The sequence below is a fragment of the Opisthocomus hoazin genome, chromosome 9, assembly GCF_030867145.1.
Source record: "Opisthocomus hoazin isolate bOpiHoa1 chromosome 9, bOpiHoa1.hap1, whole genome shotgun sequence".
In the NCBI taxonomy this organism is placed as follows: domain Eukaryota; kingdom Metazoa; phylum Chordata; class Aves; order Opisthocomiformes; family Opisthocomidae; genus Opisthocomus; species Opisthocomus hoazin.
Window position 1 is genome coordinate 24,482,492 of NC_134422.1, and position 26,723 is coordinate 24,509,214.

Here is a 26,723-nt window from a genome sequence, read left to right on the forward strand (position 1 = left end):
AAGGTGTCCAGGAAACGTCAGTATCGCTCTGAGGAATATTTTTAGTCATTTCTGTCTCCCACCTTCTTCTAATAGCTGGTGCAAGTTATGCAAACATTTGCACAGCCTGTTGAAGTGCAGGTTCCCAGGCTCTTTTCCTCCTGTGCCCCGTGGATTTTACTGTAGCGTGTTTATGGCGACTGGTTTTGGGGTGTCTAAACGTGCGTAAGGAAGTCTGTAAATCCACAGAGCGTATATGTTAATGAAAGCTTTTCTCTTCGCAGGTTTTGCTGTGGTATATTTTGTCATTATGAGATGTCGTCTACCAGTGCTTCATTTGTGCAAATTAGATTTGATGACTTGCAGTTTTTCGAGAACTGCGGTGGAGGAAGTTTCGGGAGTGTCTACCGAGCCCGATGGATTTCTCAGGACAAGGAGGTGGCTGTAAAGAAGCTGCTCAAAATAGAAAAAGAGGTAAGAGTTTACTTTTAATTCACTTTGCTGTGGAAACGAGGACAGAAATTCTTTTCTAGTGTCTTCCATCGTCTAGGTAATAGAGGTAAACTACCTTGGGCTTCTTGTTTGTTTAATTACAAAAGGCCATAGCTGGATGATGTTATAATACAGACGTACTGAGGGGGCCCCAGCCAAGGGTGTCTCTGATTTAAAGCATTATTATTTTACTGTTTCTTTACTGTCCTCCCCTACTTTTCTTGTTTACCAACTCCTCTCTGCCCTGACCCTGAGGAGGAGGTAAGCTGGCTGCACCAGTGGAGCTAGTAATTTCGCTTTGATACCACTGGGCATGTTGCTAGATAGGAAGAGGTAGTGTTCACTCTTTGCCTGCTTCTGTTTTCTTCTCTGTACATCTGGTCTCTTAAGTGCTGTGGTTTGCGTCTGTATGTTCTCAATAGGCTTAGTGTGTGTTGCTCGGCGTTGTCTCTTCGCTGCCTGCTGGAGGTTTTGATCCTGAGCTCCACTAGCTCAGAGTTAGCCATAGCTGCACTTCAGCTTGGTCTCATCTTGCAGCGAGGTTTAAGCCTAACCGTTCTACCAGTCACCTTCCCTCGTGGCGTCCTGTGCACTTGGAAAGGCGGACAGGTCCTTGGCAATCAAAAAGCAGAATTAACTTACTGCACCTTTACTGACTACAGCTGGTTTCAGTTTTTGCTTAAAAGAGATTTTTAGGTTTACCTAAGCTTTGTACAGTCCCAGCAGAGACACAGTGTATGTGGTCATTGCAGCACTCCAGTCTGCCTGCTGGTCACCACCGCTGATGCAGCAGGGAGGACACGTCGGTGTAGTGATGGACAGCACAGTTACTGGACCTCTGCTCCAGCATGACTATATCTAACTTGTGTACAATATTGTCAAAGTATTTTAGGGAGACAGTTGTAAACTGGAGGACAGCAGAGCAGTGCTAGGGATAATATGCTTAGTAGTCAGACACCAGGGTTCATCCACTGTTGCAGCAGCCAAGTTAGCGTGATTATGTCATGCTTAGTGGTGTGATAAGCATGTTTGATCATGATGAAGCAAGTTGCTGTCTAAAATAATGTGGAAGGATCTCATGATTTTTCAGGATGGTAGGAGATGTACACCTTCTGTCCACTGTCAGTTTGTACTGTTCTTTTTATTTCTTCTATTTGCTAATCTCAGAAGATATACAAAGACAAGTAAAATCGGTGCTATGCAGTATCAGTAATGTGCTCCTTAAAAATCAGCTGGCTGGCAGATCTCAGTAGTAGTCAGTGAAGTATCTTTGTTGAATAGGTGTGTTTCTGGTGGGATTACACAGGAGTCTGTGCTAGACCTGTTGCTAGGTACTTCAAGCATTTTTGAAAGAAAATTTAGAAATTATATTACTATGTCTTGTCATGGGATAAACCTTAGTGGAATGGGAAATAATGGAAAACAGAGGACAGTCATATATATTGCTTGACAGAGTTGGACCATTCAACAAAAATATTTTTTTTTAAAACAGCCAAATACAGTATTCAGCTTGTAATGAGGAACACAGGTTGCACGCTAGGAAAAGGAAACCATATGATGGAAAGAATTTAGTATAATTTAAGGATTTATTTAGAAATTAATGAAGACTTGCAACTCGTTAAGCGTTTATATCGTGGTGCTGTTAGGTAAATTAGGTTAATGCCCTGCATATTCAAATGAGAATCAAGTCATTTGTAAGAAAGAGGCATCCTTTGTCTTGATACTTGATACTGGGGAAATTGGTGTTAGGCAGTAGGTGCAGGCCTGGTTCTGTTGTGTTTGAAAGAATGTAAACGACTGGAGGGGCAGCCTAAGGGGGACTGCAAAACACTCAAGGAGTGCAAAATAGGGGGGCTGTGGGGGGGTGTGCGTTGGAAGGGAGTGATGGACATCATCCATCAGGATGAGTTGACAGAAGGGGAGCAAGTGCCTTCCAGCACAAAACTGTTTATTTTCCTTCAGATTGGTCATCATTTGTAGCTTTAACTAACAAGATAGGTTATAGCTGGGAGCAGCTTGGTGTGGGCACCTTTTTTTTGAAGTTTTCTGGGGAGGCAGCAGAGAGGCAAGTGGTGATACCTTGGAGAAGTCTAGCAAGTTTTGCCAGAACTTGTCTGTCAAAAACCCTAGAGAATTAAAAAATAAGATAAGAGCTTGTTTACAAAAATTACATTTTCATATGGAGAAAATGCTGGCCGTGTTTAATCTAGTGCAAAAAGTTTTACCAAGAGCTAATGGTTGCAATCTGAAGCCAGACAAATTAGAATGGGAAATAAAGCACAAATTATAAGGAGTGAGGATGAGTAACGCCTGGAACAGACTACAAAGGGAAGGAGCGAAGATGGAGAATCCTTTCCATCTCGTCATGTCTTCACATTGAGATGTCTTTTTGGACAGTTGTTTTTGTCAAGTTGTTGAGCTCAACACAAGAGCAGCTTTCTGAAGTATCGTGGCCTGTGATGTACAGGAGGCCAACCTTGGTGGCCTAAAGATCTCCTCTGGCCGTAAGGGCTGTCAGTCTCTTTACATACATAGTATGCAGTATGTTTATCTGTAGCGATGACAATAATGAACGTCTGTGACTGAACTGTGCTGAAAGTCATGGCGGATCAATGGCTTTTCTGATAGCAATAGAAAAATAACTCGCCATAGCTGTAATGTATGTGTGTTTAGTAGAGATTTGGATTGTTTGCATTTAGCCCAGAGAACTAATTGTTACCCTTTCTGGTTTATTTGAAAGGAAATGTCCTTTTAACTTCATGACTGATTGTCTTGTATTTCTGTTAACTGCTGCCAATAATCCATAACAACTGATTAAACAGAAAACAGAGGAGAGTTTGGGAGAAGCTTGCTCAGAGGAATTTCATGCTACCCAAGTCCAAGGACACAAACCAAGTCAATAGAGCTGTGGTATCATTCTGCAAATATCTTGTATCTGTATTTCACTTTATTAAACAAGCCAATCAAAACGAGCAGATCTTGAAAGCTTTATATTAGCCAAGTGGCTAACAAGTTCTAACATGTGAAACAAGGCAATTTTTGTTCCAGTATATAGCAGCATATCATACTAAAATATGTGCTCAGAAAAACTTACAGATATTTGGAAGGGTGTTGCTCAGGCAGATTTCTTCAAAACTCTTTAAAATGTGAGAAATGGGAAGACCTCTGGAAGGCATTAACTTTTTACAGACAAGCAGTAAAATGCGACTGTACGGGAAGAGCTGTATGTTTATGTGAGTAGAATACAGCTAAATAGGTGTGCTGAGAAAAATAAATGTGCTGCAAGGCCTTGATTAGAGTATCAGATCTGAAACTCTGGACCAGACTTCTGCTGAGTAAGTAAACCATAGGAGTGTGTCATGAGTGATTAAATAACAGCAAAACCAAAATTAAATTATTGTTTTACTGTCTAGTCCAAGCACTTCAGCAGTTTTAGGTTTTAAGCAAGGAACAGGAATTCCTTGTGAATTGTTTTATGGAAAATCAAACTATCAGTGTGATGTTTATGATGCATGTGGGGGGAGTAGAAATGCCTCCTATAGTAGGATGTGTGCTTGCTCCTTTTGCCCTAAGTGATAATTGTGTGCATATTCAGGAAGTTATTTGGTGTTTTTGTGAATGATTTATATGAATTATTAGAGAAGCCCATAATTTGGCTCCCACTGAAAGCGATGGAAGAGAATGGGCCCAAAGGCCTTATTCTGCAAATTGCTAGCAGTTCTTTTAACTCCATTACCTTGAGCAGATGACTGCTGGAGTGAAGTGTTACAGCTTTTTTTTTTATGGCTTTCCATGTTAGCTTTTCACTGAATAGCACTCACCTCCTTCGATTGCCTGTACATCTCTGAAGTTCACCCATTATTTGTCACTGCTTTTGAAGGCTGTGCTTTTGGTGGCTGTTTTTTGGCAGCTGGCGTCTGATGTGGAGTGTGGTTCTTCACCTGGAGATTTATTACTGCTGGAATTTTACCTGAAATTTGAATTTAATTTTAATGTCACTGCTGTTTGGAAGTACTCTGTGATCCATGAACTGTCTCGGTGCTGTTGATGGACAGCAGTGTTGCATCTGATTTGCTTGCTTCAGCTGTTACAACCTTGCTACTTAGGTAGAAGTTTGTTTGGTTTCACGCAGTACAGCTGTTCATGGATTCCTTCAAAATGCTGGCAGTGGTCTGTGCAAGCTGCAGGAGAGGGGTGGAAAAAAGTGCAGTAAAATGTAACTGTAATCTTGCTGGGAAATAGGTCTGTTAGTTCACCAGAAGTAACTTGTGGATACAAGATGCTAAATTGAGTATTGCATGCTTTGTTCAGTCATGTCTGTGCAATGCATTTGAGTTTTATGAGACTTAAAAATAAAAACATGTTTTTACTAGTTTTGTTGCTGTGTTGCTGGAAGTCTGACTACCATGGAAATAAATTTTATATTGTCGGGTTTTCTTGTGTGTAATACATGTGCAATAAGCTTTAGGGGATCTTTTAATGCTTCATAAAACTTTTCATATGAAATGTAATGCAACTTGTTCACTTTTTTATATCCATTTCTGGAAGGGACTGTCCAGAAAACATGGATTGTAGCTGTACCTTCTGATGGGGATGAGTGAAGTATTAACCACATGCATGTCACTGGGCTTACCTCACTCATGTTTGTAGTCCTAAAAGAAAGCCTGTGGTCAGTTTAATGTGGGTCGTGAGAGTAAGGACTGGGAATGACTTTCAAGAGTAACAAGAGAAAAACAACACAGTAAAGTAGAGCAAAACAAACCAAACCAAACTGAAACTGATACTTAGCGCTGACAGGACTAAAAATAGTAGATGTTCTTTTTGCTTGCAGTTTATAGCTGGTATGGGTGCTTGGGTGCCAGCCTTGAATGACTCTCCACACTGGGACTTGGCTGTAATGAAGGGCAATTTTGATGTTTTTTATTAACTCTTTCTAGGAGCTCTTACTCCCTTAAGCCTCTCATGTCTGAGTCGGCAAGAATGGAGAGTGATTCAAGGTAACATCTGCCAGGAAATGTCTGGATTTGCCTGATTCCAGCTTGGAGTAGGGGGTGACAAACCCCGTGTTTCCAACCCATGGTCCTTTGGTGCTTGTGTTATTGCTAATGAATGGTGAGGGAGAGCTTAGAGAGTGTGCTATATAAAGGTAAGTAAGGTGTAGGGAGTAAAATATGTGAACTTTCCAGACATGTTCTGCGCCTATATTGGAAAATTAGAGTTCACAAAAAAAGAAAGGTTGTATATCCCTAGAGTACGTGATCTCATGGGAATCCTTCCAGCCCCATATTAATTTAAAGAAATCCTGTTATCTTGTTAACAGCTAAATGGAAGTAAAACTGTATTTATTATACCAGAGAGGTGTCTTAAAATGTCTTTGTTTCTGTTTTATAGAGTGGTTGTTTTGCAGGGCTTTCTATTTCTTTTTTACATTTTGTTAAAGGAAATGGCTTAGAGCAGTCCTCTTGGTGCTGGCTAGTGTATTTGGAAAAGGTATCAAGAGGGTACTTGGTACCTTTTCTTGTCTGTGGAAGTTGTCAAAAGGGGTTCAGATGCTCCAGCTGTCGTGTATTCTGTATCTTGCAGAATAAATTGTTTTGGATAAGACAGAGTTCTGCAATAAATCTCAGACTGCTTTTGAGTTTGCCCTGCTTTTGGCTTTCATTCAAGATACATTTTCTGGAGGACTTTATTTTGTAAATGAATGTCATGTTTTCAGGTGTCAAGAAAGTCACTGCCTTAGATTTTCTTAGTGGATGCTTTAGATAAAACTGTTGTAAGTGTTGAGTGGCATGTGTGTTGCAACAAAAATTGTATCAAAACCCCACTGGTATTTGGGAGATACCTGTATAATGAAAGATGATGTAGCATTGCCAGACTACAATTATTCTTGGGAAGAATAACTGTACTGGGAATAGTGTGGCCAGCAGGAGTAGGGAAGTGATCGTGCCCCTATACTTGGCACTGGTGAGACTGCACCTCGAGTACTATGTTCAGTTTTGATCCCCTCACTACAAGAAGGACATTGAGGTGCTGGAGCATGTCCAGAGAAGGGAATGAGTGGTGAAGTGTCTAGAGAGCAAGTCTTAGGAGGAGCAGCTGAGAGAACTGAGGTTGTTCAGTCTGGAGAAGAGGCTGAGGGGAGACCTTATCGCTCTCTACAGCCACCTGAAAGGAGGTTATAGTGAGGCAGGTGTTGGTCTGTTCTCCTAAGTAACTAGCGATAAGATGAGAGGCAATGGCCTCAAGTTGCATCAGCAGAGGTTTAGATTGGATATTAGGAAAAATTTCTTTACTGAAAGAATGGTCAGGCATTGGAACAGGCTGCCCAGGGAGGTGGTGGAGTCACCATCCCTGGGTTCAAAAAACGTGTAGATGTGGCACTTCGGGACATGGTTTAGCAGGCATGGTGATGTTGGGTTGATGGTTGGACTCGATGATCTTAGAGGTCTTTTCCAACCTTAATGATTCTATTCTATGATTCTATGATAAGAATGGGCTTTAGTTTCATTTTGTCTGTTTTAAGAAGAAACTTCATTCGTCTGTGTCTCTGCTCACCAAAATGATCTCAGCAGTCCAGGCATAGAAACATATTTGTCTGTATTTTGTTACATTTTATAGTAGTGGATTTTTTTACTTGTGTATTTAAACATTTTCATACCAAGTTCTTCATTAGATGAGTAGCGTCTTTCAGGGTTGCTTCATGTAAATAAGGAGTATTTGTAGTACGAGTTGTGTGGCTTACTGAGTTTTTTTGACCAGCGTAATTTGAGATTCTTACTTACACAGGCTTGTGTATATACATTCTTTTAAATCAAGCCAATTTTGTCTTAATTTGATTTAGACATCAGCTTCAATGAAACTGGCATGTCAGGGCCCAGTCTGGCAATCTGTGGCTTCAAAAGTTAGTTTGGGTCAGTTGAGACATAGTGAGTGTCAGCGTTGTCAACATAGCTTACAATAAATGAAAAACAATTTCACAGGTGCTGGGAATCTTGCTGTAGCCATATTTAAGAAGTTACCCTATCTTTTTTTTATCAGCTAAACACCCAGCTTTTGTACTGAATTGTGAAGGGTTAAGTGCACGTGTCCTTCTGATGGCTGGTGGGCAGCTTTGAACAGTTACTACATAAACAAACTTGATATACAGATAAATTAATAAGCTAAGATGCACCAGACTTGTCTGTTGCTTCCTTTTGCTTGACTCTCTCGAACTGCCCTAAACTTTGTCAGCGTGAAGCAAAATTATCTTGCATGTGCTGCTGCTCAGGAATACGTGTACAGTTGCCATAGCTTGGTTGTGGCACAGGGACTTACTGTGTGCCTGATCCCTGCGTTAGGAATATCTCTGTGAATTTTGAACCCTTTTACCTCAATTGTCTTTAATTTTGTTTTTGTTCAGAAGGTGCAATATCTGCAGGTGAACAAGTTTTTATGCCAGTTTCCTACAAATTATGAATAAATGTTTAGAATAGAAAATTTATCTCTGATTGTTTAGAAAACACTCATTCTTATCCTTGTTGCTATCCACAATATGCAGCCTGTTAGGATATTATTAAATATTCTTTAGTTTCATAATTAGTTTAATTCCATTGTATATTATCTTAAAAGTATTGTCAATCTGCTGCAAATTTTTGTTTGACAGTGGGTTGCTCAAGTTGCCAGTAGATACTCTGCTGCAAATAAGGGTATTTTTCCTAGCTGTGTTGTTTTGTTTTTTTTTTTCTCTAGATATGTTTCTCCCTTTTCTGTTTTGTTTTCATACCGGCCCAGTTATTATTTATAATTTGGAGGAGAGGTTGTGTTGCTTATTTCTCCATGCCAGCAGCCCTTGACATCAAATGGCAGCTCTTTTGTTTCCCCTCCCACGACATTCTCTGACCCCAAGCTTCTGTTGAAGTGATCAATGGCAAAATGGTATTTTTGGATGTTGAAGCTGTCCTGAAGCTCTGCTGTAGAAATCTCGTGGATACGGAAGAGATCCTTTTCTCTCAAGGTAGCGTTCTAGGTTGTTGCAGGCTCAAGCAGTTGAGGATTGGTTCAAGTTAGTCTTATCTCTACATTTATCCAACTATATAGTTTTCTTAAAACAAGATTACAGTACAAAATCACATGGCAGGCGAGAACTAGTGGTAGCTGTAGAGTGTGGTAAGAGATTGCATGTTTGAGTCTGGAGTGCTTTTGGAGACAGCTGACAATTTGTATGTCTGTGACCTGCATTGACATCTGTTGGTGTTGCAGTCCCTGGGGACTCTAATTAAATAATTTACACTCACTGCAGCATATGGAAGGACAAATTATTGTTTCTGATAATACCAAAATTGCTGTTGAGGTGTGTAGAAGTATTGTTTGAATCTAACACAGTTTCTGGCTTGTTGCACGCCTCTGTGATGGTTCAGGTGAAGTTGGGGTTCTGTGCAGGAGTTGATGTGATCTGAGTCTGAGACCATCGCTTTCCTGGAGGCCGTTTTTCACAGGGGTATTCCAAGCTGAGCACAGGGGCCAGAATCTTTGGTTGGGGACTCCAAACTACTGGCTACACACATGATAGCAATGGAACCACCCTCTTAAGAAGGCAGTAAAACACTCAGTAGAACTAGACATGACCTTCGGGTTTTTTTTTTTTTGTCCTAAATTTTTGACTGGCTGCACATGAGCTGGATAAGGGTCTGGGGCACAAGATTGCCTTGAAAACAAAGTTGAAAAAAAATACATATCCTGAATTTATGCGAAGCATCAAAATCAATCTTTTTAATTGTAATGATGCCAGTAAGACTGTAAAAGTTAATTCACATTTACCTATTGCCACTTATTAAGGTGCTGATAGAGAAAGTTTCCTTTTTAAGAGGACAATATAAACAGTCACAAGGAAGCATTCAGACCTGTTTATGTTAGCTGGAGACTGCAGAGGAGCCCAGAGAACAGCTGCAGTGTTAACTCTTTCTCTCATACTCAGTTAATTTTGCTAACACACTGGGGAGATGAGGGCAATAAGGGCAAATATGGAGCTGCTCTTCTGATCCAGCTGCCTCCAAACTGCCCTGTTTGTCTTTTTAAATGTGTTTCATCTGTTATAGTTCAGCTACTGGGGAAGAATCCTATTCGCAAATACATGTTCATTTATTAGATTAATGTTTAGTGAATCTGCATTCTGCATAATTTCCATTTAAGAAAGCCAGCTCCACTGGGAGACTGGGCGACTGGAGTAACAGCGGCCATTTCTGTGCCTCCTCGGTCCCCCCTGCAGCTCGGGTGCCTGGTGCTGGGGCGCGGGGCAGCCTCTTGCGCACAGCGGGGTCCCCCTGCGGCCGCACCTCCTCGGCGCAGTAGTGCCTGGCCCCCGGGTGTCACTGGGAGGGGGCAGTGCCACAGGTCTTCCACTTCTTCTGCCTCTGGTTGCTTATTAATTTTGCTCCAAAACTTCTGAAAACTGAGGTTCCTTACAACTAAATGTTGTAAGCAGGGGAGAGAAAAAATAGTGTCGTGATACACACCCGACCAAATCGCTGTGGTTTTGTGTATCGGGCATGTGAGTTTCCAGTAGCCGCAGCAAAAATAAGCGTGGCTTGTAAAAACCCTTGAGCTGCTGTAGGAGAAGGAAGCTATCGGTAGACACAGGAAGACAAAATGCAGTAGCTTTGCGGTTCATCTTTGGAAGGTGGAAAAAACAAAAGGCAGGCATGCAGGCTGGGCGGGTGTCGGCTTTTCAACGAAAGCTGAGGCCCTCTGTCATTTTTTTATCTGGCAGAGGCAGAACAGGAGAGGTGAGTAGGTGGTTGTTCTGGAAACTTGTTGAAATAATCTAGCTGCTGCACCCTTGAGTGTGTGAGTGACATTTTCCAAGAGGATATCTTTTCCTTTTCCTTGGAAGAATCGCAGAGCAGATAAAGTGTAGTGCATGCCTGCATGCAGTTAGAGGGGGAAGCACAGAAATCACTTTTGTCTAATCATGTAGTAACCTTAATTTTAGTAATGTCGTATGTATTTGAGGCAGTCCTGTCAAAGATGATGGCTTATAAGAAGTCATTGGTAGTTTTGCGTTTTGGTGAACTGTGTACATTTAAGCTCCTAAACCAAGAAAAGGCTTTTTACTGTGACCTCTTTGCGATGTGTCTGTGTATGCTGAGGTGCTGCGTGTGATGTAAGTATGTAGCAACAGATGGATGAAATTCCAGGCTGTTGAATTGCTCTTCCTTTTGGATGTCGCCATTTCAGTACCCATTGTAAGAGTCTGTGAGGGCCCTAAAGGCAAGTACAGGATCCAGAACCCCACTCGATAGGACCGAGTTCTGCTCTTAATGTTTGCTTTTTCGGTTGTGTATGTATTTGTACCAAAGTCTTTATAATAAAGTCTTCTCTCCAAGCCAGTGTCTCATCTGTCCTGTGCAGAAGTTGGCAGTAATGTGGTTTCTGGCACCGTGTCCCAAGTGGTTTACTCTGTTCCCATTGCAAACCACTTCCCTGTTAGCGCTACAATTCTGGAAAGAGTCCTGCGATTTTTCACTGACTGAGAATAAATCTCAGTCCTCCTGCGGTAAACAAGCATACTGTTGTTACTTAATAAATTTGAAATATGCAGTGTGGAACCTCCTGCCTTTTCATTACTGTGTTTCTGTGCTATATGTGAGAAGGGAGAGATTCCCAGCCTGTTACGAGACATGGAGTAACAGCACTAACAGGGTGCCTGGCTCAAGAAATTCAGGGCAAGTGACACTTGATTCTGTAACGACGCTGGCATCGGCTGTTAGCTCTAGTGACATGGTCATTGCCTTGAAACTGTGACCTGAGTTCCCTTTTTGGGAAAGAAAAAACCCGCAGACCCATTTCAAAGACTAGGGCAGCTGCTTTGTTTGTCTTTTAAGATCTGTATTTCTGCCTTTTTGCTTGGTCAGTGTTTAGAACCATTAAAAAAGTAAACGTGACATGAGGACTGAGATCCTGCAGCGAGAGCTCCTTTATAATTATATATTCAGCCACAACCGTACAAAGAAAAATGAGAGTCCCTTTTTCTTTATGTACCGTATTTCAGTTTTCCCTTAGGTTTAAATTGGCATTTTGGACTATGTTCGCTGGAGCCACTGAAGAGCTTATCAGAAAAGGAGGGAAACAGAGGGAGGGAAAGAAAGATAGATTTCCAAATGACAACCTTTTGAATAGTCCAAGTTCAATCCCTAAAACAAAAAGTGGAATCTTTTTTTTTCTAAATAATGTGCTCTACAGTTTCACCTCTTCATCTTGAGAAACATGAAAGAGCAAGTAAAAGAGATGACCCAAATCACAGAGTTCCTTTGAAAGAAGAAATTCAGCTGTTTTGAACACTTACAATCAAAGGAAGTGGTTTCCCTAATTACATGAACTATGTGAAAGCTCTCAGAATAGCTCTTCCACCCCAGGATTCCTTGCACTTTAGAAGTTTGCATAAAAGCTCACATGGAGAATCAGATGCAAAGTGTTTGATTCAAATTTTATTAGGCAGAAGTGAGCATACATTCATATCTCTGGGTTTGACAGCTGGTTGGGTTTGGAGCACAATCCTGGGTTTGATGGATTTCAGTCCTGTACTTTAAAATCTTTCACTCTTCAGGTTCTCCGGTGAGACACCGCTTTCAAGAGAAAAGTGGAAATGAAAAAATGGAGAGGGGATAGAGGGGTCCCTTTGTGAGCTTTCAGTTCATGATTCTTCACCCTGATCAGGCTGTTCATCGTTGTGAAAATCCATCCCTGTACACAGCTTTTAAAAGAATGAGGAATGTTACTTCCTCTCATTTTAAAGAATCTGTATATCTTAACATATGTATTTGGAAGAATTGGGATCTGAATTCTACAACTTCAGTGTTATTCTAGCACCACCATTTACTTCAACCCATAAAAATTCAGAATTCAGTAGAGACTTTGAACAAAAAAGCAGTATTTTAAGAAGGCTAGTACACCTTGTGCTTTCTTTTTGTACATGCACAGTAATAAAGGTATGTTAGTCTGAACTGAACAGTGAGGACATCTGAAAAGATGTAGGACGCTTCTAAAGGCTTAAGATCTCTGTTCCTCAAGATTTCCTTTTCAAAAAAAGAGTTTTGCTTTTTTGATGGTTTGGGAGTAATGGGAGCAAGCAATGGAGATCATTTTCAAATGTAGGCACCTGAAGTTAGATGCATCTTTGACCCAATTGAAATGTTCAGTTTTGTCCAAATTTTGGCAAAGTATAGTTTTGTTTTTGCTCTGTAGTAAATGTCTTTTATTTCTCAAACTGTTTGTCAGCTAAACATGCAGTTAGATTTTTAGGAAGATTTATGAGCATTCATTACAAAATTGTCTGTCCTGAAAGTACTAAAGATAGGTATCTAATCTTTACCTAGCTAAAACTAAAAATGATTCTTCCATTCCAAACCATCTCTGAAACTAGCAATAAAGTGCTGTACCTGAGGATACAATATGGAATAATTAATGGTTGAAATATTAATACATAATATTTGCAAGGTTGGCAATAATATGCAAGACCATCATGCTTGCTCTGCACAAGAGTAATCTCCGAATGGTCTTACATTCTCCACTTAGAGCCAACTACAGCAATTATATCTAGATTTGATAAAAACAGAGTTAATCGATGAAACTGGCCTTGAGGAGAAATCTCGAAGCCCTCCAAACTGCAACAATTCAAACTCAAGAAGGAAAAAAGGCAGAAGGGTTGTGACTGCCTTCTGGATATATAGGATCAGCCAAACACTCTTTATAGTAACACTGTATACTAATGACGAGCTATCACTAACTCTACTTGAAGAGATGAAGAAATGTTTCTCTGGGTGCTTTTTCCTGCCAATGCTGCATCTTTCTTAGAAGAGTTAGCCTTCCTAAGCTCCATTTCTTTTTTTTTTTCCCCAGGCAGACGGAGGGACTTTTGCTGGAATCGGGGAATTGTCTGCTAGAAGGGAACACCCTCAGCAGGCTGGTGGTGTTGCAAGAAAAGTGCGCAGCACAGTAGCAGCACACGTGGAAAGGGAGGGGAAATGCCATACAGCACTCTGACAGGGTGGAAAAGAGTTCGGTCTGTGCACTCTGGAGCGATGTGTTTCAGGCGACGAAGCTTTGTGATCAGTATTGCTAGAGGATGATTTTGCTTGAGTGAAGGAGAATGCTTAAAGCCATCCCAACCTTGCATGACCTGAAGGTGGCATGGAAAATTACATTTGCTCATGTTTGATCCTTAATGGGAGTTGATTTCTCCCTATATGTAAATTAGAATAGTCCCCAGACAAATTTTTGCATACATCTGGCATTGGAAAATGAGAAGCTGTGGTATATAGGACGCTGTTATTCTTCCACATGAAAGGAAATGTTGCAGATTTGAATGTGCTGTGTGCCACCGAAACAGCACAGAGCTCTTGAGCCCTGGATCCAGCTTGAGAGCTCAGTTCATTATAGTGAACTTTGCCAATCTAATCCTTGTCATACTCGGAGCATAAATCAAACAGTAGTTGTGCAAGGACTATGGACATTGCTAGAAGAGGAAGAGACACAGAGTCTTTCTGCTGCACTCAGATTCAGATTGAAATTGTCATTAGCTGCAGCATGATGCCTCCTCTTCGGCTTTTCAGGTACAGCCCGCGGGGAGAGGTTTCGTTGATGGTGTGACCCCAGTCCTCAAGTTCCTGTGGGCTCATGTAATGCAGCATTCCCACTTCCTCTTCGCTGTTTCATTTATTGCAGGTCGTCGGGAAGCACAGTGCAGGGCAATGGAGGAAGTAGTGCAAGTCAGTCGTTTTGTAATCATAAAATAGATGGTCTCCATTTTATAACGGGCCTTTTAAATATTCTTAATTCCCCATTGGGGTATGTGTGTGATGTTCCTCTCATTAGTTTCTGATGTGTCTGGAATTTTTCTGATAAAATTATGTATGAGAAAATTCAAATTAACCCTGAAGGTGCAAGTTACTGGTGTGAAAGTAGAAACTCACAAATGGAGAAATGCCAAAGCTGAATGTGGTTGCAAGACGTTCTTTCCCGTTATGTGTTTACCCTAAAATATACAGTGGTTACGTTGTGGAGTGTTATTGCAGTACTGTTATTTTGGGATTCAGCTATCTTCTGTTTGCCACTTTTCCTACCTCTGTGTTGTTTTAGAAATTTTTGTGTGTTTATGTCTGTGAGTTAGAGCAGTTCTCAGAAACATTTGTACATGTTAGAGAATGAGACTTAATGACATGCGTGATGCTGTGATTTTTCCACATTTCCAATTCTTCTTGGAGGAAACATGCCTGGCTTGCATGTGCTCTGTTCCACCAAGCCATTGAGGAGGAGTTGGAGCAAGTCTCCGGCTTTGTGTTCTCAGTTTGGCTCATTGTTCAGTTTAGCTCTTTTCTGGTGGGTTTGAACTGCAGAGCCAAGGTTGCAGCACAGATGCAGGCAGAGGTTACGATACCTCTGGTCATTCTGTCATAACTTTGGGGAAGGAACTGGGCTGGGATATTGCTATTTGGTTGGAGAAGAGCAATGACAAAGTCAGACTTCTGGCTTAATTTGTTATGCTGTGGTAGTACAAAAACTGTGTGAGTTCTCTGCTCCTTGTAAGTCTGCTGTTCATGAACCTCAAAGCCACTGCCTTCGCAGGATACCAGGTCACTCTGTAGTTAGTCTCTGTCACTCTTCTAGATAGGTTCTTCTAGATTTCCACTTTCTACAGAGTTCAGAGATACTGGTGTTCAAGTTATTGACTTTTTACACAATTTATTTTGAGGCTGGACGCTTGTATTCTTATATAGATATGATGTCAACATAATTTTTAAAAAAAGTGTTTCTTTCTGAAAGCTTTTTTAACAAGGATTAGAAATTGAGTAGTTGTTACTGACATACCTGTGTAAGAAGATAGCTATAAAGAAGTCTAGATGAGATAAGGAGTTCTGTGTACAAGAAATTCAGCTTTTCCCCTACTTCTGTTTGATAAAGTTACATCAGAAATGTAAAATCCGGTAATACTAATAAATGTGTTTTTGTGACACTAAAACGAATTTCTAAATATTGCTATTTTTCCTTTAAGGTTTTTATCTTAGACATTGTTTTATTTGAAATTTATTAGTCTTAATGGTAAAAGCTTGAGCTACTATGAAGGTAGCCTGAAGAATCCGAAGAAGAAATAAACAGTGGTTCTGCTCTGCATAAAGATAAAAGCTTCAAATTTCAGGAGTTTTGTCTAGTTTCATTTTTTGACCATCGCTACCCAGTAGGGGTAGCATTTGAGCCAGGTTTCTAAGTAAAATACAATTTTCAATCTTAAACAAAGAAGAGTAACTTTTCTGAAAAGGAGGTAAGGAATTTATGTCCTGAAGCTTCAGTTTTGTTGGGAATGGAGACTCTGTTCCATATGGTCTAGGTGGTAGTGTGGACATAGCCAGAGCTGCTGTGAAGTCTGTTGTTCTCGCTGTTGCTTAATGGCGTGGTCCTGGTTGAAGGGCAGTGATACTTAGTTGGAGAAGGTACAAGCCGGTAGAGTTGGAAGTCCTGTGTTTCTGGCCGCTGTTCTTGCTTATGTTCTTGCTAATCTCAGCAAGGTGAAAGGGAAATCTGGCTGTAACCTGAGGAAGGGATGCTTACTGCTTAAGCAATGGTAAAGAGAAAGAAGACTTCTAAGTCACATAGACAACTTGCTGCTCTGGATTCAGGCAGGAAGATGATCTGTTGCTAATATATGGTAAAACCAAAACTGGAAGAAAATTCATGGTGAAGACTTCACCATGATTCATGGTGGATTATCTGGACAGTTGCACATAAAACCACAATGTGTGTGATGCAGATAATACATTCAGATAATGCACACCAGTCGGAGATTCAGGTTCTGGTGACAACTCATTTTCTTGAAAACCCCAGAGTTTGTGAGCTTGAGCTAAGGCATAGGCAAATGTGGCATAGAATCATAGAATGGTTTGGGTTGGAAGTGACCTTAAAGATCGTCTGGTTCCAACCCCCCTGCCGTGGGCAAGGACACCTTGCACTGGACCTGGTGGCTCAACGCTGCATCCAACCTGGGCCTGAACACTTCCAGGGAGGGGGCATCCACAACTTCTCCGGGCAATCTGTGCCAGGGCCTCACCACCCTCATGGGGAAGAATTTCTTTCTTGTATCTAATCTGCCCTCTTTTAGTTTAAAGTCATTACCCCTTGTCCTGTCACTCCATGCCCTTGTAAAAAGCCCCTCTCCAACTTTCCTGTAGGTGCCCTTCAGGTACTGGAAGGCTGCAATAAGGTCTCATGAAAAAATGCTTTTCATCTGTGAAGGACTCTCAGACACTACAGCAGAAGAATGTCTGTAGTTGGCAGCTACTTTCTCTCTTTTATGCCAGCTGGTCACAGCCAGAATTTCTGTGCTGAAAGTTTTGTGTCTTTTTGAAGTAGGTGGTCTCTGGGTAGGGAGCACTTCTTTGCTTTGCTGCAGGGGCAGGCCATTTTTGAGTGATGACTGGGGAGAGCCTTCTGCAGAGCTCTGGCAGGCCACATGGAAAGCAAAAGCCCACATGGTTCCCCAGCAGTTGCTGTTAACGTGTAACAGGGAGGTAACACATCTCATCATGTGCTGTTTTCAGGAGGGTAGGCTCAGCCTGTCTGGTTGAGGAACATTTTCTGAAATTATAACAATCACTGGGATTCCAGTAAGAGGGATCCCAATCAAGTGCTGTCCCTGTCATTAGCTACAGTAGCTTGGGTTTATATACTCAAAGACAGACTTAAGGTGAGTGCTCGTCAAGAACATGAGGATTTTTTTCCTTGGTTAAATTACAGGTTTCATGATCAAGTTTGAGAAAATACTTTAGTGGAAAGATCATAGCTGCTTTAGAGGAGTGGATCAGGATCCATGAGTATAGCTGCTGCTGTCTCTGTTGGAGTCTGTGCTGACTGTTCAGCAAAAACCACTGTATGAAGAGGTTAGACTTGTTCTTCTAAGTTATGTTATCCAGATTCCTTATTAATACTCTGCAGACCTCAGAAAAGATCATTGCTCTAGCTGGATATGTATGGACATGGCCTTTCTGCAGATACAATTTCTTTGACATGATTTTCTCTTCTGTTGCTCCTAAGCACTGCAGGAGACCCCTTGAGAGGGGATTGGTTTTGCCTGTCATTGTTGTACCAGAATGCCTTTCAAACAAGGCACTCATGAGACTTATAGTGATGATGATCTCAGAAACAATTTCCTTGGATATTTTTCCATTTGTTGGGTCTGGAAAGATTCAGGTATTGTGTATTAGCCATAATGCCTGGTCACCTGTGGAGTGAGCAGGGGGTCAGGAAGTTTCATGTTTTGTTATTCCCTTGTATTTTAGAGATGTCATGGGTTTTGTTGCTGTACTCCATAGTCAAAACAGGCTTGTGTTCAAGATGATTGCGGGTAAATGGGAAAATTTCCCAACACTGAGAAGAGAAATGATGATTGCTGAAAATACACTGCTCTGTGGGAGTTCAGGTATTTCAAACCTGCTGTTTAGTCCCCTCCTCTGTTGTTTCTATTCAATTGCTGGTATTGCTTTGCAGCTGGAGGCAGCTTCTTACTCTAAATCTGCCTGAATGAAATATTTATAATATTGCAGGACATTGCTCATTTCTGGACTCTTACACCATTACAAATACATAGCTTATGTGTGTTTTGAAGAGTTTTACTAACTGTAAATAACACTAGGGAAACCCAAACTGCTGGTCTTGTTCTTGGCAGATCTCCGTTTACCAGTTACCTAAATATTAAAGGCTGATACAGTGTCAAGCTGTATGCTGCAAAATGTAATGCTTCTGTGGGATATGTTGGACACTGTGGATTTCTAGTTGAAAATGTGTCAAAAGTGAGTTATTTGTCTGTGATCTTAGTGTGCTGCTTTTTTTGTGTTGTGGCAGTGCACTCAAAAATGTTGTTTGCAGGCTTATGCAGAAAGTGCCCTTGCTTAGTTTTATCCTAAATGCTGCAGCTTCTGTTTACATCCTCTTCTCTCACTGATAGCAGGTTTTTAACCCCCATCGCAAGGAAGATCAACACCATTATCCTGTAATTTTATGGTTACTGCTGGGTGGGCTCCATGTGGTTATTGTACTGGGCTGGTGTACTACGTCAATGGCAGGGTTGAGCCAGTTATCTTGATCTAACTCCCTCTTACTGCAGAAGGCTGAGGGTCTGCTGCCACATCACAAGGACAAATCTCCCTGTGACTTTTGGAGGGACCAACTGGCTTTCCGTGAGCTGAGCAAGCCTTTGCAGGGTTGATGGGCATGTTCTGAATTCACTAGATAGTACTTCTAATGCCATAGCCTTCCAATTATCCTTAAAACTGCCAAGTTATGTGCAAAGGTTGCTATAAAAACTTATAGTAGAGTATAAACCTCAGTTTTCTTTTCAAATGGTGAATATCCAATACGTTTTACTACCAACATGTCCTACGGTGTTCCTTACCTCCAAAAATGCTCATAGACATTTGCTGCTGCATGATGCAAATGAAATATTTTAAAGTAAATTATGTAAGATGAGGTGAACCTGTAACAGCACATAATAAATTTATGTCCCTATTCCTTCAGTGCTGTACATTATGACAGCTTAACGGAATTGAGGTATCTTAGTAACGTGCTTTTTTTTTGCTTCAAGATTGCAACCTAAAAGTCAATACAAGGTATTTAAAGTGTGTGTTTCTACCACAGTATTTCAAAAAATGATAATCGTGTGGTGATATAAAACAGTGGATTTAAAATAATCAGATGATTATATAGCAATGAGAATTTATTAGTTTCCTATGTATTTCCACTTTTAGACTTTGAGACTTGTAACAGTGCAGGACGTAATTTTGGATGCAAAATGATGCTTTGAAACATTTGGTCAATCAAAATGCTTTCAAGTACATGTTTTGTAGGTCATTGTAGATGTACTTACGAGAACTTAATTCTGCTATTTACAGAAATGCTGATGGCATCAACGTGAGAATAGAATTTAACTCTTCTGTGTGCTTTATGAAACAGTATCCCTGTAACACTGTATATATATGGCTGTCTTCTAAGACATAACAAATGCTGACAGTTTTAACTTGTTACTGGGCTATAGAAAATAGCTTGTATTTGTGGTAAGTTATCCTCTAAATGAGTACTGAAAAAGAACGCCAGGTTCACACAGCTTTAAGTGATATGCAACCATAGTTTTAAGAACTATGATTGCCTTTTCAAAGAGATGGTTATGCATTTGTGCTGGGAGGGTGCCCACACCACTCATCAAAGCACATGATAACTCTGCTTATTTGCAGTTAAAAGATCTCACTGAGGATTCTTTGGCTTTGCCGTGTTCATGTGGTTTTTGTCTTGCATTGTTAGTATCAAAGACAATTTAATAGGTTTAACAAACATTCCTGGAACTGGATAATCGGTGTGCTTTGCTTATTGTTAGCTTTCTTCTTGGGGACCCCAAAGCACAAAACCTTTGCTGTGTTGTTGTTTTTTTTCCTTGCAAAACTTTAAGAGAACGTACAAAACAGTAGGCAAAGCCCGAAATTTTTATTTTGTATCTGCTTGATTTTCTTTTTAATGTTTAGAACTGTAACAAATGCATTAATTGCATAATGTCTCTGCTGTATAATTTTTACTAGCAGTTTTATATTCTAGAATTCTCTAAGTATCCCTGTATTTATTGCATATTGAGAAGATCATTTGTTAACAATGATAGAATGGTAGTTGTCTAAGACTATGGCACGATAATAATGCAGAAAGAGCTAAATTGCATAAACTGTTTCTATATCCTGCTCAGTAAGAATTGTATTCAGTTTAACTTTCAAAAGGACAGAAACAGTGAAGTAGTAAAAATTATCTGCTGTGGGTAATTTCTGGCTTCTACCAAAACCTTAACATGATTTGAAAAGAATCATTGTGTGGCTGTGTAATATTTATGTTAAAGCATGTAAAACATAATTACCTTGTGAAAAAGTATGCAATTTTTTTTTTTTTGCTTAATGGTTTATCAGCATTACATTAAAAAATACATAAGCCTGTTGGATTCTAAGATCCATATTTTACTAATGTTTCATAGCTGAAAAGTAGGTTTAGATTCTGATTGTCTTAGTATTGCATCTGTAAATGATGTTTTGGCCTCGTTTACCTGGAGAAACTGTATTATAAGATACATCATCCCTTATTAGACGTTAGTGAATTCACAGGAGAGCGCTCCTGAGACACTGGACATGGACACAGACTGAATGTATTTTTGAGCAGGAATCTGGAAATAAAGGTTTGGGATTGATTTGTGTTAGCATTCTATATCTTTTTTGTACATGGTTGCCAGTAATAGAATGATTTTAATAAAACATCAACTGGCTGCTTCAGCTGCCTGTTTATTAGAGTGTAAAAACCCCTGAGAGTAGGTAAGTTGCAGCTCTCCCAAGAACATGACAAAGGTCAAAGCCTTTAAAATGCTACAAGACTTAGGAAAAAATGTCTTCTCATAGCTGTCTTAAGTGTGTCTAAATATCTCCTTAATAAGCATGGCAAACATTTCTTTGGAAAAGTAGATAAACTATTGCACAATGTAATAAGAAATATTACAAGGCAGTGAAGGAAGTTGTGTTAATCAGATTCCTTTAGTAGCTAACCATGTCTAACCCTGTAATTTTGCACAGAGCAAAGGTGCCTCTTGCTGTGCAAGTAACTGATGCATTAACAGGAGAGTCGGCTGCCTGCTGGCTGACCTGATGGTTTCACAAGGGCCTGCAGCTGTTTCCCGTGTTAATCCTAAACCAGCATGCTCAGACCAGGGTGCAAGGATGGCAGGACTTCGTCCTTCGCAGCCAGCTGCTCCAAAGGCACCTGGAAGAAATGGTGGTTAAGCTGCTGTGGACCCAGTTTGCCTGGACCCAAGCAGAGAAGTCTTTTGATACCGAAAAAACTCTGCAGACAGATGTTCTTTTGCAGATCCAGATGTGCTGCTGGAATAGGCTCCAGCCCAAACTCTTGACCACTCCTGTTGACTACAAGTGTGAGTGCAACAACTTTGTAACATATTTCCAGGGAGGACCAGAGTAACTGAAATATGCTGAATTGCTTGGTCTTTGCTAACTTTAGCTGCCTTGGGATAGGGAGCTCAAAGAGCAGCTGCAGCTGGTATGAGTAGCTGGCAGGCAACAACGCAGCTGTGCGCAAAGTGCCTCCATCCACATCCTTACTGCCTTTGTGGCAGCAATTAAAGATCTGACGATATGGCCTTGTCTGCATTCCCGAGTAATGCCAGCTCAGCATCAGGTGGCTGTTGCCCACATCTGCAGTCAGCGCCGAACTTGACGATGTCGTCAGAGCTGAGCTGCGTTTGCTGCTCTTGCTGTTCTGGCACTGGACGAACAAAAGCAAGCTAGGACTTGTGTCATCCCGGTGAGCTGCGGCTTGTGCTGCTTATAACGAGACCACACTGTCCAGGTAGCTTGCTTTGTCTCATCATCTGCTGCTGGCCACACTCAAAATCTCTGCTGGTGGTTTCAGTTCAGCAGTTGCTGAACACAGACAAGGCCTAGAGGAGGACACTGTTTTTTACCTGCTGAAAACACTGAATGTAGGAGTATTTATGCATAATTGTTTGTACTAGAAGGTTAAGAGCAGTACTAGCAGGTCTAGAGGCAGCCGTAAGGTAATGTCAGCCATAGATGATGTAATTGATATTTTCACATATGTCAATAAGCAGAGATTAAACAGGCATAAAAATAAAGTAGCTGTTAAGCACTGTGTTCTAGACCATGGTTCTTAGGACACAATTAGCTTGTACGCTGAGGGATTACCCGTGTTCCTAAGTCTCATACTGTAGTTCTCTTATGAATTGGATTTGATTTACAGTAATGCTACAGGAGCCAGTAGTGAGAATTAAATTAAAATGGTTTTAGTATAATTTGCTCTGACCTTGGATTTCATGATAGTGGTTGAATTATGTAAACAATGGGTTCGGTTTGTTTAGACTTCTGAATCCCTTTCCGTTCAAGAAATGGCATCTAGTCTGAAATTCCCTTCAGCAGGACTGAGGAGAGGGACAGAATTCCACCCATACCTGGGGTGTGAGTACAGGATGAATGCTTTTAGTGTGATTTGATGATCAGTACCAGGCTATGACTAAGTTTATCATGGGACTAAGCATAATATTCAGCTCCACTGCATTCACCTTGTGTGTCTGACTGTGTCTCTATGTTACGTCCAAGGGGTTTGTATTTACGTGTTTGGGTTGTGTCTCTCCTTCAGCTGAGCCCACAGAATCACAGAATCACAGAATAGTAGGGGTTGGAAGGGACCTCTGTGGGTCATCTAGTCCAACCCCCCTGCCGAAGCAGGGTCACCTACAGTAGGCTGCACAGGATCTTGTCCAGGCGGGTCTTGAATATCTCCAGAGAAGGAGACTCCACCACCTCCCTGGGCAGCCTGTTCCAGTGCTCCGTCACCCTCAGAGGGAAGAAGTTCCTCCTCATGTTCAGACGGAACTTCGTGTGCCTCAGTTTGTGCCCATTGCCCCTTGTCCTGTCACTGGGCACCACTGAAAAGAGCTTGGCCCCATCCTCCTGACACCCACCCTTCAGATATTTGTAGGCATTTATAAGGTCCCCTCGCAGCCTTCTCTTCTTCAGGCTGAACAAGCCCAGTTCCCTCAACCTCTCCTCGTAGGGGAGATGCTCCAGTCCCCTCACCATCCTTGTAGCCCTCCGTTGGACTCTCTCCAGTAGCTCTTCATCCTTCTTGAACTGGGGAGCCCAGAACTGGACACAGTACTCCAGCCCCATCTAGTTATGCTTTGATCCAACATTTAAAAAAAAAAAAATTGTCTCACACACAAAAAAGTAATACAGTGAAGGAGCCATGTCATCACCATCGCTTGAGGAATGAAATTGTTGCTCATTTAAATTGCGTAAGATAGCAGCTTTACCTAGGGAAGTGAGTGTGTCGTGCCCAAACCAGTGAGGGCTGGCTTCTTCAGTGGCCCTTAGGCAGACAGATGCATGGCAGTGTTTTCTTCCAAGCATTTGGGCATACTGGATTTAAGTATGAGTTTGATGCTTAAAGATTAATTCTAAATATCCTTGTAAGTGCCTAAGAGACCTTTGAAGTACCGGTCTTTAACCACCACTTTGTAATTTGCTGTCTGAAAGCCAGTCTTTCATTGAAATAAGACACCTTCTTGTCAAAAAAGTACAAAAGCTTCAAAGATGTGGATTGACTTGCATCTGGTTTCTCACTGTAAGGAACAAGTGTCTTTAAATTGGCTAATAGAGTTCACAGATGATCTACAGCAAATGGAAAGAGCAAAACATGAAAGGAGTAGTCTAGAATCGCCAGTGCTAACAGCAGCAGAGTAATTAAAAGTGTTTAGAAAGGATTTCTTTCAGAAGTAATGGTCCTGAGAAAGTGTTGACAATTTTTTCTCCCCAGTTTTTAATTTGGGATATCTGTGGGCAATTAGTAGGTGCCTTTCCTTATTCTTAGATGGAACCTTACTTTGGTGTCTTGTTAAATCCCCATTTGGAGTATGAACATCAGTGCGAAGATGGTGGTATTGGCCACAGTCGATACAGCATTTCTTCATACTCCTGGAATGTGATCTTACTGTGTAATATACTTTAAATAAAATAACCTTAGAAAATAATTATTTTTGAATCTCCCAAGAATGAAAGCACTGTGTGTCAGTATGCCCGTGGCAGCAAAGGACTCGTCCTCTTGGCCCAGTGCTCCAATATTGTGTGTTGTCCATTTCATGGTAGCACTGGGTGATGGTTAGGCCTGGGTTTTGCTGCTGGTGTGGCTGCAGTGCAGCCCCTCCTGTTGTCCAGTGACTCTGGTGGGCTTTTACTGGATCCAGCAGTGTCTTGTGTGAGACTGAGGACAGTCACTGGGTTCTGCACATTGCTGTGGTGGAGTAGGAAGCTATGGCACTTGGATGTGCCAGGGGTCACTACTCAGTGCAGCGTTGTTCAACTTCTTCATCAATGACCTGGATGAAGAGTTAGAGTGCACCCTCAGCAAGTTTGCTGACAACACAAAGCTGGGAGGAGTGGCTGATACCCTGGAATGCTATGCTGCCACTCAGCAAGACCTGGGCAGGCTGAAGAGTTGAGTGGAAGAGGAACCTCATGAAGTTCAGCAAGGGCAAGTGCAGGGTCCTGCACCTGGGGAGGAACAACCCCATGCACCAGTACAAGCCAGGGGCTGACCTGCTGGAGAGCAGCTCTGTGGAGAGGGACCTGGGAGTGCCGGGGGATGACAAGTTAACCATGAGCCAGCAGTGTGCCCTTGTTGCCAAGAAGGCCAGTGGTCTCCTGGGGTGCATTAAGAAGTGTGGCCAGCAGGTCGAGGGAGGTTCTCCTCCCCCTCTACTCTGCCTTAGTGAGGCCCCATCTGGAGTACTGTGTCCAATTCTGGGCTCCCCAGTTCAAGAAGAAGAGGAGCTACTGGAGAGAGTCCAGCAGAGGGCTACGAAGATGATGAGGGGACTGGAGCCTCTCTCTTTGAAGGAGAGGCTGAGGGAAATGGGCCTGTTCAGCCTGAAGAAGAGAAGACTGAGAGAGGATCTTATAAATGCTTATAAATATCTTAAGGATGAGTGTGAGGAGGATGAGGCCAGACTCTTTTCAGTGGTGCCCAGCAAAAGGACAAGGGGCAGCAGGCACAGACTGAAGCATGGGAAGTTCCAGCTGAACATGAGGAAGAACTTTGTTACTTTGAGGGTGACAGAGCACTGGAACAGACTGCCCAGAGGGTTTGTGGAGTCTCCTTCTCTGGAGATATTCAGAACCCTCCTGGAGGCGGTCCTGTGCAGCCTGCTGTAGGTGACCCTGCTTTGGCAGGGGCGTTGGACTAAATGATCCCCAGAGGTCCTTTCCAACCCTGAACATTCTGTGATTCTGTGACATGTTCATCACGTGGCATTTTTAACCATTCTCTGAAAAGATTCATCTAGTACTAGTTCTGCAGCCAGGACCTAAATACATTATACCGTGGGAAAGATAAATGTGACAGTAGTCAATTTAAATCTAATGACCTGTTGAGGTACATGTGCTGTAAACACCAGCAGGTGGTGTGCACAGTGCTTTGAAGACATGGATTTTTAAGTACTGTACAAGAAGATAGTTTTATTCTGCTTCTTTTGACCAAGGTGTTCAAGAAAAGATGGTCTAGATTGTTTGTCTGATGTTGTTTGTGGCCTGGTATTCGTGTCTCATTTCTAACAATGTTCAGGTACGCAGTCAAGGAGTATTAGGTCTCCTGGTTATCCAGCAGTAATGCTGGTAGGAATTAGAGGACATCCCCAAATTTAATATTTGCTAATAGAAGATAAAAATGTAATACAGAAGTTTTTGAAGTATAGGGGTCTTGGCGTTTGCTACCTCGTGGAGATGGAGTTTTGAATGACTATGAGGTTACTGAAGGAGGTTGGAGGTACAGCTCGTGAAGTGGGCAGTGCCACTGCTGCTGGAGGCCCCTGCCTTGGGAGGCTGGTGGGGCTTCAGCTGGAGGGCAGAGCTCCTTCTGCCGACAGATCCCTTGCTGATCTGACAGATCCTTTCTGGGATCTCTTGACTGGCTGTAGTAGTGTTGCTGTTTACCTGCAGGTGAGTCTTCCCACATTTGCTTTGATAGCTGCCAATTAAATTATTTTGTAGGTGAGTCAGACTGCAGTATGATTTGCTGAAAACAGTGTACATTTTAAAAATTTACTTTTCTGATACTGGGGAAAAAGATGACTCGCTTCACAGTAACACCCTTTCCCTTGCTAAGCAGGCTAAGCAGCATGAAGAACTAGTGCAACCCAAGTTAAGTTCAAAGCTATAGTTAAATATTTAATTGAATATGTGTAAATCTCAGTTCATTAGCTAAAGATAAAGGTCTTAATTCAAAAATGTGTTGAAGTTACTTAGAAAAGGCTTTAAACAACAACAGCAAAAAAAAAGACCCACCTGGTGCTTTTATCTGTGGTCGTGCAGTTACACACATGTATCATGGTACCAGCTATAAAGCACAGGCCAAAACAGTTACTGTTTTGCTATGTCTATACAGTCATTACAGTAGCACTAGCTGATGTACCATGGTTTTCTGCATCAAAGCTGCTACAGTCTTCCTGTTTTCAGTGAATCTACAAGGCCATAAAATAATTTAATTGGCAGCTATCTAGGTGACAGTACGAGGGGTAATGGTTTTAAACTAAAACAGGGTAGGTTTAGGCTGGATATACGGAAGAAATTCTTTACAATGAGGGTTGTGAAACACTGGAACGGGTTGCCCAGAGAGGTAGTGGAGGC

At 41.6% G+C, this 26,723-nt stretch overlaps 1 protein-coding gene across 3 annotated transcripts in view; it reads left to right on the top strand.

The window, feature by feature from the left end:
• The window catches only part of MAP3K20 (mitogen-activated protein kinase kinase kinase 20), a 96,451-nt gene that overhangs the window by 6,428 nt on the left and 63,300 nt on the right, over positions 1-26,723 (top strand). For all 3 annotated transcript variants that reach the window (XM_075431196.1, XM_075431197.1, XM_075431195.1), the window contains exon 2: positions 264-453. In XM_075431196.1, coding sequence (XP_075287311.1) covers positions 295-453 — 159 coding nt within the window. In that variant the 5' untranslated portion in view covers positions 264-294. The remainder of the gene's footprint in view (positions 1-263; positions 454-26,723) is intronic.